This window comes from Neolamprologus multifasciatus, chromosome 15 (genome assembly GCF_963576455.1).
Source record: "Neolamprologus multifasciatus chromosome 15, fNeoMul1.2, whole genome shotgun sequence".
Classification (NCBI taxonomy): Eukaryota; Metazoa; Chordata; class Actinopteri; order Cichliformes; family Cichlidae; genus Neolamprologus; species Neolamprologus multifasciatus.
The window spans coordinates 10326829-10347622 of NC_140453.1; the positions used below are offsets into that span (position 1 = coordinate 10326829).

General features: G+C 39.3%; 1 protein-coding gene across 1 annotated transcript in view; it reads right to left on the minus strand.

The window, feature by feature from the left end:
• Window positions 1–1037: 1037 nt before the first annotated feature.
• Window positions 1038–20794, minus strand: part of LOC146501620 (potassium channel subfamily K member 2-like) — a 31086-nt gene continuing 11329 nt past the window's right edge. The window contains exons 3-7 of the mRNA XM_085133340.1: window positions 19807–19924; window positions 13267–13427; window positions 11603–11798; window positions 9309–9451; window positions 1038–5333 (exon numbers count right to left, since the gene is read on the minus strand). Of these exons, the coding sequence (XP_084989466.1) occupies window positions 4977–5333; window positions 9309–9451; window positions 11603–11798; window positions 13267–13427; window positions 19807–19924 (975 nt within the window). The 3' untranslated portion in view covers window positions 1038–4976. The remainder of the gene's footprint in view (window positions 5334–9308; window positions 9452–11602; window positions 11799–13266; window positions 13428–19806; window positions 19925–20794) is intronic.

Below are 20794 nucleotides of genomic sequence, written 5' to 3' on the forward strand. Positions count from 1 at the left end.
ATATCTCAGGAAGTAAATGTGTAATGAAACTTCTTTACACTTAGAGAAAGGGACTTTCTTCACTCTTCTGGCCCACTTAGCGGGCTGTATGTGGTCCGACATGTAAAATGAGTTTGACATCCCTGGTTTAGATCATATATTACTGACAGGAAAGATTGGGTATCAGCCACTCATGACTTTTCCTGTGGTGTTCCACATGGCAGTTGTCTTGGTTTATTACTTTTGCCCTTATATGTGCTACCACTTGGCAACCTGTTCACACAGCATAATGTGTTACCATAGTTGTGCAGATGATACGTAGCTATCCCTATCTGAGTTAGATGACGAACTCTCTAACACTGTATTTGACTGACATTAACAAATAGATCACCACAAACCTCTTAAAACTTAACAAAGACAAAATGTGAGTTCTTTTAACTGGGCCTAAAATCAAACATGATATGTTAATTCATACGTTAGGTACATTAGCTCGCAGTAAAACTCTTATTTTAGATTCTGATTAGAGCTTAAACTCCACATTGATTTTTATCATAAAGACAGCCTTCTTCCATTTTAGGAATATAACCAAGACATTACCCTTTATGAGCCTCCATCACTCATGTATTCATTTCCAGTAGACTGGATTACTGCAGTGCTCTTTTTGCTGGACTTCCCAACAACATTAACAGAAGGTTTCAGCTTATCCATAATTAGTTTTATCAGTCTGCTGCAGGATTTATTTAAAATACTGTTACCAGAAAGAAATCTAGCTTCAGGTACTTTACTGTAATTTAACAGCAATATTTGTTTTGCTGCAGGAATAATGGCCCATGCATCACTAACAAATACAATATTTAGTGTTACCGTGTTAATCTGTTGAAATTTACAGTGCTCAACTTTTTGGTTAATAATATTAAGATAAAACCATATAATTATTTTTTTTTAAAGTTCTACATCTTTAGTAGAAACTGCTGATATACAGAGAAACAGTCTTGGATTTGTAGAATGTTACAATAAGGCAAAAAATGTTATGCTGTAAAAAAAAAATATCATGTTTTAGAACAAAAACAAAATGACCTTTTTCATATAAAACCTTTTATTCTAAATATTCAAAATAAGTGGTCATGAGTTAATGTGACATACCATACATTAACACACTGGAAACATACAATGCTATATTGTTTTTAAAAACCAAACAAAGCCCAGGATAGGAAATTCATGATCAATAAACAACATTAAAAATAGCATGCAACACTTGATGATGTCATGTTTTTTAAAAAAAAAGATGTGACCATGAAGCCTTCACATATATTCAACAAATAGAAATATATAAAAAAAAATACAGTGAAAATTATTTGTGTTGTCCTTCCATCACAAATTGTAAAATTCTCATGCATCTTCCAAACCCAAGTTGATATATATTTATTAGTTCATGTTATTATGACTATGATTGATACATGATTCTCGTTTACGGCATTCTGAATCTAAATTAATGAGGGCTGGAGCTTTAAAAGGCCTTTCACAGCATACCCACATGAGCTATTGGAACACCTTTGCAAGCATTTATCGCCGCGTTAAATGATGCATGTGCTTACGTCTATAATGAGGCTCCTCTCAGCTGTCAACGATGGGTGGATACATTCACCATGCTTGAATCAGGATTTTGATGTGAGCTACAGACCTAATTAAAAACTGTCACCTCGGGAAAAGAGAAGGAAACGTAATGTGTGTGGGTGGAAACTTAATGAGCTTCCTCAAACCCGAACGCACACGCTCAGTCGTGCAGTCGTTAATGGTCATACAAACCACCATGTGCATATGGCCTTACGTGTCCTGAAATAATATATAATACTTCATTGACGGTCCTCCTTGACTTTCTGCAGCACTCACAGGCTGTTAATCACGTATCTGACAAGGGAAGCAGCAGCACAGTCTTTTAGGGGCCTTTGCTTTGAGAAGCTACACTAAAGCTGGGATGGCTTTCCTCAGACTACTCAGCAATTATGTACTAATAGTCTTTCTCTCAGTGTATTGCAGTTCAGCACATGGTACAGATAACTGTTTACATGGTATTGATTGCTTTTTAGAAACATAAAGAGAAGTAAGTAACAGTATTATTTGTTAAAGTTCCTTTCTATTTTCCTCAGTGATGCCCCTTTGATTTTATTACACATAATAGCGAATGGCTTTTATACATGAACACACATGACCAGACTCTGCTCAAACCAAGAAAACATGTCAGGGATTATATTGTGCCCGCTAAACTGAGTCACACTTGGGGATTAATGTCACTTGGGAAGTAAAATTGAAGTAATGTCTTAGCCTGTAAAGATCTTAGAAAGGCAAAAAACAAACAAACAAATATAAAAACATATTAAAACTATTTCTTACACCTTTAGGAGGTGGGATGATATGCAGCAATAGTTATGATTTCCAATCTTTTGTAAGAGCCGAATTACTTCAGATTTGATTTCTATACATACAAAAATGAAACATATTTCTGCATTTTTATTTATTTAAATGAACTGGAACATATTAGATACATAGAAAAACTGTATTGAGGTCAGATTAAAAGGTCACTTTTGCTGACCATATCACAAACTACTTTTTCCCCCCAAAGTCATCTAAATGAGTAATGAAATATCAATCTAATATAAGCTGGAGTTAAGTTAGTTAAACGTTACAATTGGTAGTTCGTGGACATACATATTTGACAACTAATCCTTGTATAAGACTTTGTTTGGTTGGTTCAAGCTGTTTTAATTTACTTTTCCCTGAATTTCATCATTGTCTGTGTCTTGGCATAGCAGCTATGGGAATATTAGATGAAGCCAAACTGTAAAGTGTGAAAGAACAACAAAGACCATATAAGGATGCAGGGGGAGGTGCCATAAATCACAAACCTATCAACCATGAAACTTCATTTGTGTCCCATTTGGGGCCTTTGTGCTCTCAGTTTAGCTTAGCATTCATTTTCCAGATTGTGGTTTTTGCTAAAACATCCTCATTTACATTACCCCTGCATGTTAAATGGCATTCAAGGGTAACTGGTGTGCTTGAATCAAAGGGTTGACTGGCCTCACTACTGCCACAACTGGAGTGTCAAGACAAAGGACACTTTGGGTACCTCTAAGATGCCAAAAGCTTTGACAAATTAGCAGTATTTAATGGCAGCAGAATGGAGGAAGGTTGATATGGCATAACAAATCATCTTATAAGACAAACTGTAAAACTGTAAATGGCACTATTAAATGAATGGGACAGTGCACAGTTTTAAATGCACTGAACAAAATCAGACGAGCAAGATGCACTAAAGACACTAGGAGAGACTAAAATGGAAAATATCCCTTAAAAATTGATTAACTTTTATATTTTAATAATTTAAAAGAAGAAGTAGATTCATATTCTGTGTAATTATAAATGGAAGTGAGATATAGGCTGTGCCTGAATAACATTCCTGCCATTAGTATAAATTTTCATCAACACCAAACCTGCAAGAGAGCAGCATTTATTTAAATAATTTCTTCTTGTATATGATGCCGCTAGTATATCTGTAAAGCCTCAATCGGGTCACTAATGTGGCACACAGTAAATAAGGATTTCTGATTGTATACATTCACTAACAGCAATACATAACAGACCTTATCTTTACGAATAGAGGAACTATTCCCCAACCAGCTCAATCACAGAGAGCGGTAAGGTGGAGATGTGCCTCACAGCTTCGGATATTTTACTACTACAGTACCTCAAATGCCAGAAGTTCATTTAAATTCAGTTTTTTCAAAACGCTAGATTTTAGAAATATCTTAATCATCTGTCAGAAAAGCAGGATCATAGCTTTGGTATACTGGAGTTAGAGGGTTTGATCAGAAAGCCTGGCACTGTGGTTAATGTAACTGTCAGCACATTAAGATGGTTAAAGAAAAAAAAACAAAAACTAAGACAGTTGATAGAGCGGTGACCTTTTCTCAAATGTTACCTCAAGTAATCAAATATATCTCAAAATGCTTTCTCCTCCCTTGTCATGCAAACTCCTTCAAGTCAAAGAAAAAAAAAGTCCACTTATTTTCCCACACATCCCAAATACATCTTTATCACTGCCGTTCTCAAAAATAAGAAGTATGAGAGCTCGCACAAGCGCTGCTCAGTCTCTCACACGCCGTCATCCTCAAAGGTTCAGTATACTTTTTAGTAAGGCACAAGTGGAATATTCCTCATAATGAGAAACTGAATGTCAGTCACAAAGGAACTAATATGTCAACATTCATCTCTATAGCGAGGGCAGACTGACCGGCAGATGCAAGGCATATAAATTCATGCTGTAACAAGCGTAATGCAAAAGAAAGTGGGACATTCCTTTGTGTTAGCACAGAGCTGCTGTCTTGTAGAGAATGTGTTCATTGTTGATGATGCAGTGTTTTTATCAGTGAGGATCCTCTCCATCTGATGCAGATTTCAGGGCCTCTGAAAAATTCAGCAGGAGCTTTGCAAAGACACGTCTATTGCTTCCGAAGTTTGATGAATTTATTGGTCTTTGTTTGCAGGGGGTAGGAGGACAGGATGCCCAGTGTGTTGCTACCTCAGTACAGGGTTTTCATTTCCTTCCTCTGCTTAGGAGGAGTTTTCTTTTTTTCTTCAAGCTCATGCCTCCAATACAATCATTTGCTCCAGTCTGGAACATTTTTTTTTTTTGATTTGGCTCAGTCACTAGCACAGCAGTCAGTCAGTCATGTTGATGACATAAAGACTTCAGACTTCTTTCACAGACTAAATCCAAACTGTGTGTTCTTATGTGTGAGGCTCACACACATGAAGGTACATGGCTTCATGACTGATTCATGGGATGGTTGGAACACAGTCTACTTAACAAATCTGTTTGGGTATGTCATCAGCGATGCTCTGTGAATGAACACAAAAGCATGTTTGTATCTGTAATCTCTGTCAGTGGCTAGATGTATTTTACACAGCTCCCCAAATCTTATTATTCACGCTGCTCCTCATTTGAGGTTTTCGATGATGGCGATCTCCTGTCGGTCGGCGTATTCTGGACTGAGGCCGTTTAGATAAAGGCTGCCGTTCCTCGCCAGGGCCCCCGGGACAGGACTGAGGGAAAGATTCACTGTGGGATAACCCTCTCTGTCCTCACAAAAGTTAGCTGACAGCGTCCTCTTGCCAGGGGTCATTTCCTGGTTGATGGACGCATTAATACCCAGCTCAGATGACAGCTTGCGCTTGATGGATGCAGCACGCTGAAACTTGTCATAAATGTCAACACTGAGTCGCCTGCGGGTCTCTTTGAACTCTGCTGACACATTTGCAGTCCATTCTGCTGCATGTGCACGAAACTCCCCAACCTGCAGAAAAAGAATGAAGATTGATGTTTGAAGGCGATCAAACACGTGATTCTAAGTTCCTCTATCTACACCTGGTGTTAGAAAAGTCTAGTTTCACTAAATGTCTCTGTTTACTTGTGTTTGGGTAACATGCGTGAATTATATCATTGCTGGTATTTTACAGTGATGAAATTATTATGATAGATTGTGCAGTTGCACTTGTTGGTAATTTGTGTGCAGGTGGTTTTGGACAAAGAGCTGAAGCTGTCTTCAGGGTTGCCAGATTTGTGGGTTTCCCCACAGATTTGGGCTACTTTTAACATGACATTAAAAGTAGACAAAATTAAACACAAGGTGAACCTTTATTCAGGGCGATTGTAGAATCCAGAATCTGAAGGCCAATGAAAAAATGAAAGGTAGTTTAGTTCAATTCAATTTTATTTATAAAGCGCCAAATCCCAGCAACAGTTACCCCCATGAGCAAGCACTTTGGCAACATGGGGAAGGAAAAACTCCCTTTTAACAGGAAGAAACCTCCGACAGAACCAGGCTCAGAGAGGGGCGGCCATGTGCCACGACTGGTTGGGGTAAAAGAAGGTTAAATCCGCTTAACTCAGAAACAGGCAGCAAACACAGGAATGACAAAAGATGCTCTGACAACAACTGAAGGGAAAGACTGGGCTTAAATATGTACACTGAGTTTATCAAGGGAAGTGGATACAGGAGGGTGATGAGACACAGCTGAACCTAATTTAAAAAACAGGGCAAGGAAGTAAAACTAAAAACAGGAAACAACCAGCTATCAAAATAAAACAGAAAATAACTAAAGGGGAGCAGAAACAAGTAGTTAAGGACACTGGGGAGGCTAGACTATGTAAAGCATTCAAAAATATACTCTAAACACGAAAAAAAAAAAAAAAAACAGACTACCAAGGTTGTCCAAACTCAAGACCAAACACAGCAGCAATATAATAAAACAATAAAAAACTAAGAACCCTAAACAACCGGTCACAACTGAAACAGGACACTTAATAACCAAGAATACAAAGTTCCAAAACACAAAAACTTTCCAAAACTTAGGGTTCCAAAACACAGGACCATGAGAATAGCATACCGTATAATATCCAAGTATTCAAATTCTGTTGACATACATTTATTGTTGTCTTGAAGTTAAAATGATATGTTGCTTTTATAGGCTGTTAAAGATTCATAAAAGCTAAAATGTGTAAATTTAACTGACACGGTTGCTAGACAACCGGGTGAGATCATAATATCGGATATGGATAAGACTTTTTAGGGTCCCAAATGTGCCCACGTGCCAAATTTGGTCATAAATAAATAAATATCTATAAATAAAAATTCATTTTAAATTTGTTAACTTAAGTAATCTACCAACATTACTCATCATGTACATACACTGCCGTACTAATATGGGTGTCACGTCCAGTGTGGCAGACGTGTGGGGTTGAAGATAGGACCCAAAATGCGGCAGCTCTGGTGCAGGTGAGTATTTATTAAACAAAAGAAAATACAAACAGCAATGGCGCAGGAACATGAAACTGGAACCTAAACTGGGCAGAGCTAACAAAACAAACCAGAAACGTAGATGCAGGGAGACCGAGGTAAACAACACAGACAAACCAGCCACAACTAAGACAGAAGACACGACTTAAAAACACTCAGAGAACACAGGGAGATTACACACAGGTGGGGGACACAGCTGGGAGTGATTAACGTGATGAGACTAGGGAGGCGAACTGAAAACACTCACATAAGACGCAGACCTTCACAATAAAACAGGAACTTACACATGCAAGGACACAGACTAAGAAACGCGGACTTGATACAGGAACACACGGGCAGAACAGAGTAAACACTAAACAGAGGAAGAACAGAACCAACAATCACACTAATAGAAAACACAAAACGCTGGGTCAATGGGGATCCCATTGCAGCATATTAGGCTGGTTTTGGTCTTGTTATTGCTGGTTGTAAGGGTGGTTTTGAGACACCGACATGGCAACCCCGAGGCTTCTCTATTTCTGGCACAGTTCTAAGCATCTACACTAGAGACACTTTTATTGCCATCCTCTGTCACACAGTCAGATTAAAATTTAATTCATGTGAAGAGACAAATTAATTTTTTATAACTCTAATGTAAAACATGGAGTTGAAGCACTAAATCCAGGAAAAACAAAAAAACTTGGATGTGTTACATGAACATGGTTTATAAAATGTCATTTCCGTTAATCAGTGCAAACCCCTGTTTAATAGCTCTTATCCAGAGCATTCTTCCACAAAATATGCCAGCACTCCAATGAACAAATGAGTACGACAGACCTTTTTAACATTCATTCATTATTTGCAATAAAAGTTAGCTACGGTAAAGGCCAACAGCAGATGTGGAACTTTATGAGAAGTGGGAAATGAATGAGAATAAAATTCTTTAAAGCATCAGTACATTTAGTCTCATTCTCTTGTGCTATCATTAACCCGAGGGTAGCGGACTTAAAAGGACTTAAAAGCAGGAAAATGTTTCCGAATTCAATGTGATTTTTAGAAATGGGTCTGTGTTGCGAGTTTTTTTTGTGCTGCATTTGGCACAAGATGTTGTACACACATTAGAGGTTACAGACATTTTCCCAACCATTCATCACTGGCCTGCTGAGATTAAAGCAATGAATTAAAAATGAGTTTTGTCATTGAGCTGTGTGTGACCTACTGAACAGGCCTCTGGCGGATATATACTGTATGTGCTTTGCACAGTATGCTTATTTATGGTTCCTGAATAATGACAGGGAAGAGGGAGTTAGGCCAACACATCATTGATCCCACCTTCATTATGAATTAGACCCGTTTCTCCCGGCTGTTTTGTTTATTTATTAGGCTCTAAGGTACACTTGAATTGAAAATGATGGCGCACATTGGAGCACAAACACTGCACGCTTTCCCTGCTGTCTTTTCACTTTCTCTTCCCTTTCCCTAATCCATTCCCCCAGTCTCCCACTTTGTCTGTCAGTAATGCAATTCCCTGCGGAGCTCACAGCCTACACAGCTGTACTTCTAATTATGGCTGTGAAAGGATTTCCCACTATAGAGTGCTATATGCCCTTCAATGTGTGCATGAATGTGTGGCTTTTCCCATTCTTTCTACATATAAATAATGAACCTGCCACAGCAGCACAGTATCATATTTATCAGCACCAGCCACTGCAAACACACCAAAGATTTTGACCAAGTCTTGCACAAAATGGCATTTTTACATAACAGGGTGGGGCCAGGATGGAGATTGAGCTTTTCACTTTCAACTGTATGTGAGGAAAAAATAAATAGTACAGTAATAAACAGTACATTTGCATAATGACTGAAACCAGCCCACTGAAGGAATAATAGGCTGTTCCTTCCTTAAGGAACTGGCCTCACAGCCCATTGTTCCCATTGTTCCTTCAGTGGGCTGGTTTCAGTCATTATGCAAATGTACTGTTTATAAGATTGGGGAAACCTGCAGTCAGCTGAGACTGAAGAAGTCACTTTGATGAGTGACGAAACGTTTCTCCCAGAAAACGCTACGTCCAGATGAACAGAATCAACTTTTGGAGAATACTAACTTATCATCTCAATATACCTTGTAGAGCAGGGGTGTCAAACATAAGGCCTGGGGGCCAGAATTGGCCCAGCAAAGACTCCAATCCAGCCTGCTGGATTGCTTTGGAAAATGTTCCAAGCTTGGTGGATACTTTGTGTGAAATAAAGGACAAACAGCAATTAAAAAAAAAAAGTGAAAATAAAATATGCTAATAGACCTCTCAGTAAGTGCCAACCACGAGCTTGGTTCCTCAAGCATGGGATGCTATTAGCATAAGACTCTAAGATAAATCTTGGGATTCGAGGGGCTGACAGAGTTCTTTCTTCAACTTCAGTTCAGATTCTGCATATCTGCGTGCTTTATGTTGTCAGTAAAACCAACAAAAGAGCCAACTTAACAGCACTACTTGCCTCTTCTTTAGTTTTCTTGGAGATAACCCGAAACCAGTCTCCGATCATACTTAGTACTGCAGCAAAGTACGCCAAGCCCACCAAAATCCAGAAGAGCACCACGGGTTTATAGTAATCAAGGTATTCTGGTTTCTCGAACCCACCTGAAGAACAACAAACAAAACTGTGTTATAAAAGTCGGTCACATCGTTCTGGGATACTTACAGCGCTGTGCAAAAGTCTCAAGCCACCTCTCTTTTCTCATTTACATTTTGCTTGGAAAATGAGAAATAGCTGCAAATATTCATTTAAATATATGTGTGCCAATATTTACTACAAGATACCCAACAGCACTGGCTGAAATCAGCCCCAAACCATGACAGAGTCGCCACAATGTTTCACAGCTGGTGGTAGAAAAAAGTTTTAAACCTGAATTCAATTTCTTAAGTACATGGCTTTCAGATACTTTTCATCTGCTGTAGATAGTTTTTAAAGGCCTGACAATTCTTTGGTGCCCCACTTGTCCAATTTCCTCAAACTTTTTAAAGAAGCTTTGCACACTGTGCAAAGTTTTTAGCTCATAGATTCTTGGGAATCATCTTGTTGGTGCAAATATGCTATTTTATGCATTTAAAAGTGTTAGATTTGACATCTGTTTTTGCAGCAGACTGCTAATAACAAAATGCCTAAAGATAAAATTTAAAATAGGTTCTTTCCTAAACTGGTTGTTCCCTTGAGTTAGGTGCCTTTTTTTGAACAATTGAATGATTTGTAGGTCAGCCTTTTGAAAACAGTCAGGTACAGGGAATGGACAGAAAATGAGTGAAAAAGCAGCCAATGTCCAAGGAAAAACTTTTAAGAAAGTCTCAAGAACACTTTTAAACAAAGGTGTCTGGCTCCTTGGAAGAAATGGGTGGTAGCTAAAGACTTTTGCACAACGTTCTGCTTGACTTCACCCAAATCTATTTCTATGAATGACCCAGGAATAGGGGCTTTTACATAATGATTTTTCTATAATAGATCCATGTTGCATCAGTTCATGGGCTGGTTCTGGTTTTCTGTCATTGTGAACATATTACCTTAAGCCCATTTAAATGCCACCTCAGCCCCCATTATGGTCCTTACCTTTCAATGACTCCGTAAAATATCAGCAGGGATGAAGAGTCAGAGCCAGCCAACTCAGTGTGCAGTTAGATAATCTCTCATTACAACAACATTTTAACTAACGGGAGTCCACATTGATTAGCTTAGTGTAGCTACTGGGGGTTGGCACAGGTGCCACAATCTAATCTATAATCATTAGGCCTGCTCAGGGAAGTTTAATCCAGCAGTGTAAGTGTTTGTGATTTGTCCCATCTGCCTCTCTCTTGTTATCTGCCAAGAAGGTCAAATCAAGCTAATACCAGCTGCTACACAAATACACACAAGCTACGAAAAATGCACAGTACACCCTCTTACTTTTTCTATCACAGACATACTGTATTATGTACAGTGTGTTTAGTTAATTGTTTATAATTATTCTTTTAGGGTGTTTACAGACTTGCGTCGTGAAATAGTGTGACATTTCGAGAAATGCGGTACGCTTCTTACATTTCTTGTGGTGAGTCATGATCAGTGCTCTTCTCGGGTTTATTTATGGAAGGAGAATGAATCTACTTCCAGCAGCTGTATAAAATTTGAAAATAAGCAGGAAGCAGGGTATATCTGAATATAACAAAATGCCAACTGGTCCATCAGACACAGTGTGACACATTGTTTATTCTGCACAAAAAAACCCCCCAACAACTGTAAAACAAGCTTGCTGTTTCACAAAGATTAAACAATATGGTAGAACAAAATGGGAATAATTATTGTGAAATGAGCCAATGTCCAAAAAACTTTCAGAAAGATGGAGAACTATTGTCCAAAACTACTGTAAAAATTTACTAGAAGGTCTGGCTCCTTAGAAACAAAATCTGACCAGTGGCTCTGTTATGCTTGCTTGGATATAAAGTAATTCCCATCAACATCTTCAAAGCACTAAATGAAGACACCATTTGGGAGACTAATCTGATGTTCTGGTAGAGCTCCAGAGACTCACACAATCAGTGGCTATGAGCTCGGTTGTCTTTACAGTTAAATATGTTATCGGTGTTCATAAGAACTACTGTCAAGGTGCTTGTAAATTAAAGTGAGGCACAGAATATAATTGTAGTGCACTGGGAGGCTTATCACTGCTGCGCAGATCCTTTGAGTCAGGCTGGCCGATAAATCATTCAACTATAAATACACTGATTCTACATAAAAATGAAGGACAAAAGAAAAATTCAAGTGACCTTTTTCTCCAGCGACAAAGTCTCCAAAGCCGATGGTAGTGAGTGTGATGACGACAAAGTAGATGGACTCGAGAGTGCTCCAATCTTCAATGTGCTTGAAGATGACGGCTGGCAGGGTCACGAAGATGAGGCACCCGAACAGGATGAAGAGCAGCGTGGAGATGACGCGAATCTTTGTCTGGCTGACTTTCCACTTCTGTAGGGAGATTTGCTCGCATGAAGAATACATGATGTGCACTTTCGGAGACTAAAACTTTAAATTTAAACTGTAGGAGCGATAGGGAAGAGCTTGAAAGAATTCAAACAGCGCAGAAGCTTTACATGGAAACACTGCGCTGAATTTTATGAGTAGTTACCATGTGCTTTGGTTTCTGATGTGCTAATAAAACAAGCTGTTTGTTTTTTCTTACAGGTGCGGCCGCTGGCGATACATCATGAATTTTTATTTGTATGCTATCCTTTTATTCCGCTCCGCACCAGCCCATTTTTTTCCCTGCCTGTCTTGCCTTAGATATTGTCAATATGTATACTACATATAATGTAATAACTGAAAAACAACAACAACAACAACAACAACAACCCATGCTTTTATTTATTTATTTATTTGGATCTGAATATTGTAATGAGTCACTTTCTTTGACTTCTTCCTAGGAATAAATTGTATGTTTTCTAACATCTCAAGCTGTGAAGTTCATGTGACATCATTTCCGCTCTCAGATGGAACGCCCACCCATGACTTGACATCCCTTGGAAATGCTCTAATAACAGATTTACTACATTTTTAGTATGCTAATTGATACATTACAGTCAGCACTTGCACTGCTTCAACAACAGCATGCACATTTCATTTCCTCATTATCCCCAGAGTTCGTCTTTTCCTTGCGTTACTGTGCATTATATTCTGCACGCTGTCCTTTTTTGTGCTGCCCTTGCACTCATGGTGACTGCATTCAGCTGGGTCTCTTGGTATCATGCCCTTTTCCTCTGCAGTTATGTAAGACCAAAGCACAGCACGTCAGAGGTAAAGTATAAAGAGCAGACAGCCCTCAGATCACTCTGTCTGTGATATCTTATGTCCTCATCGCTCTCAAAAAAGCATAGTACAACAATGCACAGTTGAAAGGTAATCTACAGTGAATGTTAGAGAAACAAATTAAAACTGCATCACTGTATTTCCATGGGGACCAGTGAAGCTGATGGTTTTCAGCACCTTCACTGCATGGCAGTGAGTTCAGCAGGTGGCAGTCCATCTTTTTCCATTGTCTCCATGACCTTCCAACCTGTCTTTTCCTCCCCGGGGAGGGACAGAGCCAGCTATACATCAAAATCAGTACCCTGACAAAATGCTTTTGTCAGTGCTTTTATACTGAAACAGGAGACTCTTAAACTACTTTTTGAGGGGACGTATGATTTCAGCTGACTTTTACGGAAGAATAACAAAGTACATCAGGAAATGAAAAACATCTGATAATTAGGGCCTCATCTTTTTTTGTCTTTCTTCTAGGAATCTACCAGATGCTACACTTTTTAAGGTAATAAAAGTCAGTGCCTATCTACCTTATCAACAGATTTATATTCATTTTTAATCTAAATTTGCAATAAATGTCACTTTTTACAACTTTATTCATGTATAATGTCACTGATGGATAGAGAACATATCTTACCACGATCATCTTCTCTACTTTGGCAATGCCCTTCCCAAAAATAGTTCCCAACTGGTCCCCGACACCAGCCAGTAAGAATCCAAATAGGGGAATCCCCAGCAGGGCATAGATTATACAGAAGATCCGCCCACCTTCTGTGTGAGGAGAGATGTTCCCAAATCCTGAGAGAAATGACACACACACAGTGAATGTTGAGTGGATCTTGACAGTTTCAGTGATGTTATGTTTCCAAATTATTCTATCCTCTGGAGCAGAACATAGTTTTAATGTACAATTTGCATACTTTCTAACATAAAAGTTAAAGGCGATTGTTGATTCATAGTTGCACCTGTTTTATTTTTCTCTGAGCTTTCATTCATGAAATTGCACATTTTTAAAAATCTTATTGCTCTCTACTTTTGCTATATCACGCTTGTCAGTTTAAATCATGAAAAAATCGTGTGAACAAGTGTTTGGTTTTTCTTCTGTAATGAAATTGAACATGAAGAGTGAAGTATCCAAATGCAGAAAATAGACATTGGTTAGATTAAACAGAAGGCACTGTTTATTTAGATTAAAAACTCAGATTTAAGTCCTAAACAGAAAAGTCCAAAAGTCCAAAATCCAAACCCAAAACTCTGAGGCTCAGAGAAACATGCAAGCAAATGAGCAGAGAAGCAGTACTACACGACAAGCAACGCAACCAAATCGTTGCCTGGTTACTGGCTGGATCCCTCCTTATGTGGGGATGGTCTCCCCCCCCACCGGCCACCTCGATGTGTAAGGTGGGCTGACCCATGTTAGAATGTCCGGTCTGTGCCTCCAGGGCTCGTGGGTGCCTGTAGGTTAGGGCATCTTGTCTCAGGGAGCTTGTCCCAGACCCAGACCATTTTGTCTCACCCCCTTTATTGTGACGCAATGTGCAGATGAGCTCCAAGCCTCGGGACTCATCTGCACACTTCAGTCTACTCTTTGTGGTGGTGGCGCTGGGTGCTGCCCTAGACATGGCGGTGTTCAGGACCGTTGTCATTGTGTGCCTGATGTCTGACTTCTTACCGCCCTCTGGCAGGGTGTGGGGAATGGGGCTACCTACTGAACCAGTCGTTCTCTCCTTTCTTACTTGGTCTTCCATGTCCCGGCTCCATACATCACATCACTCAAACCCTTAGGGTCTCGGGGGGAGGGGGGAATCATATAGTTCAGTGGTCCCCATCCCTTTTTGTGCCACGGACTGACCTTTAAGGTGTCGCTGATAATTACAACAAAATAAAACCAGTAACGGTACCAAAAAAAGAAGATTTATTCAGAACACACGGGAAAAGACCCATGGAAACCAAGTTAACAATAAAACGATTTTAAAAATAACGATAAAAAACGATAAAACCCTGAAAACCATAAATTTCACACCCAAGCCTGAACTCTCGCGGCCTGGTACCAAACGACGTACCAGTCCGTGGCCCGGGGGATGGCTGATGTAGTTCACCCCAACCCCCCTTTTGAGTAGTAACTCTAATAATTATGGTTCACGACATATAACCACACACATAGGCCATGGGGGGCAGTGCAGTACCCAGAGGCTGTTTCGTGGGGCTGCTGCAGTGGCCCCATTCACCCCTTCACTGACCCTCATTTTATCTGTAAGTTAGACATTGAGGGTCTTTGCAGTACCAGTTTGCCACTGGTTTGAGGCAGCATTTGCTCGCCAGGTGGTTCTTGAGTGCCTGGAAACCTGGGACCCTATTCTTGAATTGTACCAGAGTGAAAGGCCTCTATCAGGGTTGATTCCCTTTTGCCTTTGGTCCTCTGGGACTCTGGTTCCATCTCTGCCTGCCTTTGGGCATGCTCTCTCTCTCACACACTCATACTACAAGAAGATTGCTGATTTATGTATCTGTGTATTTTATAATTGTTGTGTAGCACGTGCTGTATGTCTGTTCTTTTTTTTATACAAGAGTAGTTGGTGATACATTGTGCTTTTTTTCCCCGTCTGTCCTGCCTTAGACATTGTTATACTGTACCACATATAATGCAATTACTGAAATAACACAAATAGAAATGGATAAATAAGCAGAGAAAATATTCACATGAAAAAAAATCAGAATTTCAGAACTTCATTCATTACAGGCTGCACAAAACAAAACCTGCCAGACAAGAACATTTTCACGAAGTCTGACTGTGCTATGATATGATTGCTGAGAGGCACAAAAGAATAGCTTTGAGAAATTTCAGTAGAAGCTGCGTAACGTCTCTGACTCGGAAAAAAGCTTATTATTCACACCCTCTATTCTCAGCCAACTCTAACATGAATGAAAAATGGGGAGAAAATGAAGCGATGAACATTGAGCTGTACCTCTGAAACCTGAGAAACAAAAATACGAGTCTGTTACAGGTTTAACGCCTTTGTTTTAATCCCCAAACCCATATTTAGCTGCAGCTAGAAAATCAAATGGAGGTTATGAAAGTCAACATCCTGTTTAAAAACAAGACCTGCGCCTCTCATACTCCTGACCCCACACACCCATCAAAATGCAATATCAATTCCATTATTTAACATTTAATAAGGCATCTGCATAATGAACTACATCCACTTTTCTTCATTAATGTAGTCATCTGTCTCAGGAAATGAGCTGCAGGGTGTCTTCTAACAACTTTCCATAATCACACTGGAGCAGGGTGACACCTAATGTGAGAACAATTGTCAATCATGGCTCAGTAATTTTAAGATCAGTACAATGGGAAACAGGATGTCGGATTAGGTTTTTTAACCTGCGGGTGACATTGCAAAACAAATGAGAAGCAGGAGCTCTCTAATTTGAACCTGTACTTAATTCATTTCTTCCTGAATTAATTCTAGTTTATATTCTAAGCTCTTCTTTTGTTTTATTTCAATAGCAGACATAAAAGCTTAGTACGGTAAGGGTATTAGTCACATGTGGCAGAAGACATCTGTGGTATTCATTCATCTGTCTATTCATTAGGCGATGTCGTTACCTCGTTATGCATAAATAATCAAATAATAAATAGTTAATAGAAGTGTCGTGATGACTACATATTGATTAAAATCATGACAGATATAAATAAAAAATGTTTATTTTTAGTTTTGTCATTGAAACGTGCAAACAAACACGTTAAGGGTTAATATTTGGTATGACCACCTTTATCCTTCAACACAACTAGAACTCTCTCAGTTAAGCTTTTGCATTTTTTCTTTAAGTAATCTTCAGGAATAGTTCTTATTTTAAAAAAAGCATTCAAAGCTAGTTTTGGATGCCTTCTGATTCATTCTCTGGCAAGATGATCCCACACTACTTCAGTAATGCTGAGTTTGGGGCTTTGGGGAGGCCAATTCATGACTGATTCATGTCCATTGTATGTTTTTCTAACCAGATACGCTTTTACTGCACTGGCAGTAAAGCTGAAAAACTCAGATGTATCTAATCAGGCGACTTCTATATGGATCAAAATCTGACAGTGTTTTTAATTCCATCAGTTTTGATCTCCAAGACCTCCAAAACCACCGACTGAGCTCCAAACCATGACAGCACGTCCACCATGTGTTTCAGATGGCTGTACACACACTCATTGTTGTGCCTCTCTCCTGACCACCTCTGTGCACAGTGACAATGATTTGAAACAAAAGTTTTACTTGTTGCCACTTATTTTCAATCTAGCTCTAGTAATTTGGCAAACCTGTTTCCACTGAGACCATTTCTCACGAGGTTTCCCCGAACAGGTCCTATGTTAGGTCTTTGTTGGATTTTTATTTTTCTGATTTTTAAAGGACATGATTTTCAGATACTGTCCATCTGTAGATATTTTTTTAGTCCTAGCACTTCTTCTTCTGTCCTCCACTTGTCCGGTTACCTCACAAATTTAAGGCTACACCATGCTGAGACATGCCAAGTGTTCAGCTCATTGCTCTTTGCTAATCACTATTCTGTGGTTGTCGCATACAAGTACTGGATTGAAATTGACCACTCAAGACCACTGAAATTTTTTTTAAGTCTGGGTCCTTGGAAGCAAAATATAATGAAATAATGACTGGCTTCACACTTTTATGCAGATATCAGCATGTTATTGTTATTATACTGATTTACTGTGTGACTGTAACTGTGATGTGGTAGTCTGATAGTGTGACAGCCCTGGGCAAAAACAGCCAGTTTTAAACCATCACATATTTTCTTAAAAATATCTAAAAACATAAGAAGTCATGCATTTAAAATACATTATCTGCCTTCTGCTCTACCGAGATGCTGTTTTCCTACAGGACCTGCAATATATCAGACTTCAAAAACCATGAAAGGTATTCTTGAGTTAGTTTCAAAGCATTGCCTCATGAACAGTACATTAACCTTAAGATTTTAGAAGGAGGAGCCCTGGATCGCCTCTTTCCCGACACAGTTGAGTGGATTATGTGATGATTACATATAGTAACACGTCAGGTCTTGTGCAATCTCTCGTAGGAGCGATGACAATTGCAGTGGACAGTAAAAGCTTAATGACTTCCTTCTAAACTCATTAAGTGACACAGGGAGAGAAAACCAGCTGCACAACATTTAACAGAGTGACTTCATTAGCTACAAAAAGACACAGGCTCTGGGTTTGGTTGCTCTTTCTCTTTCCTTGAATCAGATGTTGGTACAGTGGGTTTGAGGTGGTATCAAAAATATATAAAAATATACCTTTTTATGGAAAACCATTGCACAACGTGTCGCAACATGTTCTTGTAAAAACAACCTTCCAACAGAGTCCAAAAGGAGCAAAGTTGTATGAGAGAATAATAAAAAAATTTCTACAGGCTATAAATAATGAATCATTTGAGCTCTGTTGGTGTAAATACAGTAGAAATGTGAATTTCCGAGTATACCAGTCTTAACAAAGAAATCCCATGGGGGGAGAAATGCTGTGAGATCAATGATTACTGCTCTTTTGCTCCCAGGAGAGGGTAGGAAGGAGCCAGGAGAGGCAACCGAACCCACAAAGTTATTCCAGTTCATTTCCTCGATAAAGGGCAACGATGATGGGGGGTATGCTGTGTTTCAATAATGGGCATCCAATTAAAGATCACATAAACAAAGGAGTATGTGTGTATGAAATGTAATGTTTGATATGGCTTCAGAAATGTTTTCCTGTCTGGACTCTTAATAGATTCTTTACAGACTGTGCGCTGACAAGAAATGACATAATGGCTTCTCTAAAGCAAGATGTCTTTGCATAGCAGCACAGAGGCCACAGAACATTTTGTTCCTGTAAGGCAAAATTAAAATGATTGCCAACAGACAGCGCAGCAATTATGTGTTGTTTGCACAAACAACCATCAGAGATACTGCAAACAAAATCACCACAAGCACAGTTTACTACCAAAAAAGATTTAAATTCTTAATTTCAGAGAGTTTTGGATGCTTCATGCTTTTTTAATTAGTTTTTAAACTAAAGCAGAGCTCTGTCATTTCTCTGCATCACTTACTGCACTCACATTGCATAGAAAATCGAAGTAAACCTGCTTGTACTGACAATACTCGACATCTTTAAATCACTGGAGCACAGGAGTATAAAAGAGAGAGTCAACATACTCAGTCTCAGGTGAGCAGACGAAAAACCCACAGTGCAGTTTTTGCTTTTTTGCAATAAATTCGAGGGGAAACATATTTTAAAGCCAAAAGGCAAAATCCATTTATGGTAATGCAATGCATTAGCAACATTTTATCACAAGGATGAGCTGTGACAGAATCCAGGAAATATGAAATGAAGCTCAACAGCCCACCACACGATGTTATACCCGTCGTGTGTGTGTGTGTGTGTGTGGAGGGGAATTTTTCATGAGCAGAACTGCAAGCACAAGCCTGGCGCAGTGCACCAAAATCTAGAAATCTGGAAAGAGGTTGCAGGAGAAGTCTTAGCGTTAGCGAGCAAAACCCGACGCTAAAATATTTATCAAGATCACACTTATGGTGTTTTTAAAAGGAGGGTGTGCTCTGAAAAGGTGCAACAGATATGAAAGGGAGCCCAACAGCCCACCGAACAGACACGGCGAACTGTCATGGTCCAATTGGAAGAGCCAGATGAGCTGTCAAACCAGTTGTGTGGGTGTTTGTGTGCGTGCCATTCCTTTTTTCTGATTAGCAAGCTCTTACAGCTGGAGGTGACAGAGAGAGAGAGCAAATGGTGTAAATGATGGAGAAAAGGGAAGTGTGTTTGAGTTTCAGGCTGTGTTTTTTGCTCGTATGAAACCAAATTACATTACTAAATATTTAAGTTGGACATTTAAGTTCTGTTATGTATAAAGAGCACAGTAGCTAACATTGAGGGCACAATTTGCAAATGAGGTACAAAATTATTTACTGGAATAATCTCAAGTGAGAGGCTGCTACAGACCAAACTGGATCAAGACAAGTATTCAACTAAAACAACTATTTAAGACCTGTTCAGGCACTGGCTCACACTTTTTGGTAGTGGGACCGAGGTGTATCCACTTGTATCCAAAATGCTTCCACATTGTTCTTACAATTTATTTGAATTTCCATTTTATTTCACAGCCGAATGAGAAATTTCTCTGCTTACCGATGGTGGTGATAACAGTCCCAGCGAAGAAAAAGGAGGAACTCATGTCCCAGAGGCTCGTCTGATTGGATGAATTTCCTGAAGGGTTCACACCTTCTCGAATTGCTATAACCACTTGCTGCAGAAGAAAGAAAAAAAAACAGCCTTAGCATGAAATAAATAATACAGTAAATATGTGCTGCTATTTTCCATGCCAAAGTTTACAAGCAAAAGATGTGGAATGACCTGCGCACAAGTTCATTGTATTTACACGGAGAGATGATGTTTTGAAAAATTGCTTTTACATTTTTTTCTATACATCAAAATGAAGCTTACGTGTAAGTTCAATAATAATGTAATCGTCTGCCTTCTTTCCTGGACGTTCGGCTACTAGTCTGTTCTTTACATCACTACCAGTTTCCCACGCTGTCTGAGTCAGTACTGACATCATTACAGTCCTATCATCTTCTTGCCTGCCTCCTTTGAGCCAATCTGCCTCCATTCTGTGTTGTTAAATCTGACTACTCTGTCATTCTCCCTTTTAGAGTCTCATTCGTGCAGCCCCTCTCCTCCCCATCGCCACCACACCCAACAGAGCTCTATCCACCAAGCCTCAATCTTCATCTTCACCACCATCTAGGGATCCTGTCCTAAATCAATGCTGGGATTCTGCTCTGCCATGAAGGGTCATCAGAATTTAATCGGCAAATACATTATTTAATTTTACTCTCTCAATAAATCATGTTCAGTTCTTCTAAATGATCTCTCCTTATTGAAATTCTCATGTAACATGTAGACTTGCTTCTTTTCTCACCTATTTGCATAGAGTCCGCTCAGTCTATACTTAACACTGGGCATTTGATTACAGTGAGTTCACCCTGCTGGCAAACTGCATACTGGATGAATATAGCCAGACGCAGACAGCTGTGGCATTATCGCCTTTCTTTATGATAGATTATGCCTTGGAAAGCTAATGCATTAAAATGTCTGATGTGTTCCAGAAGGAGGG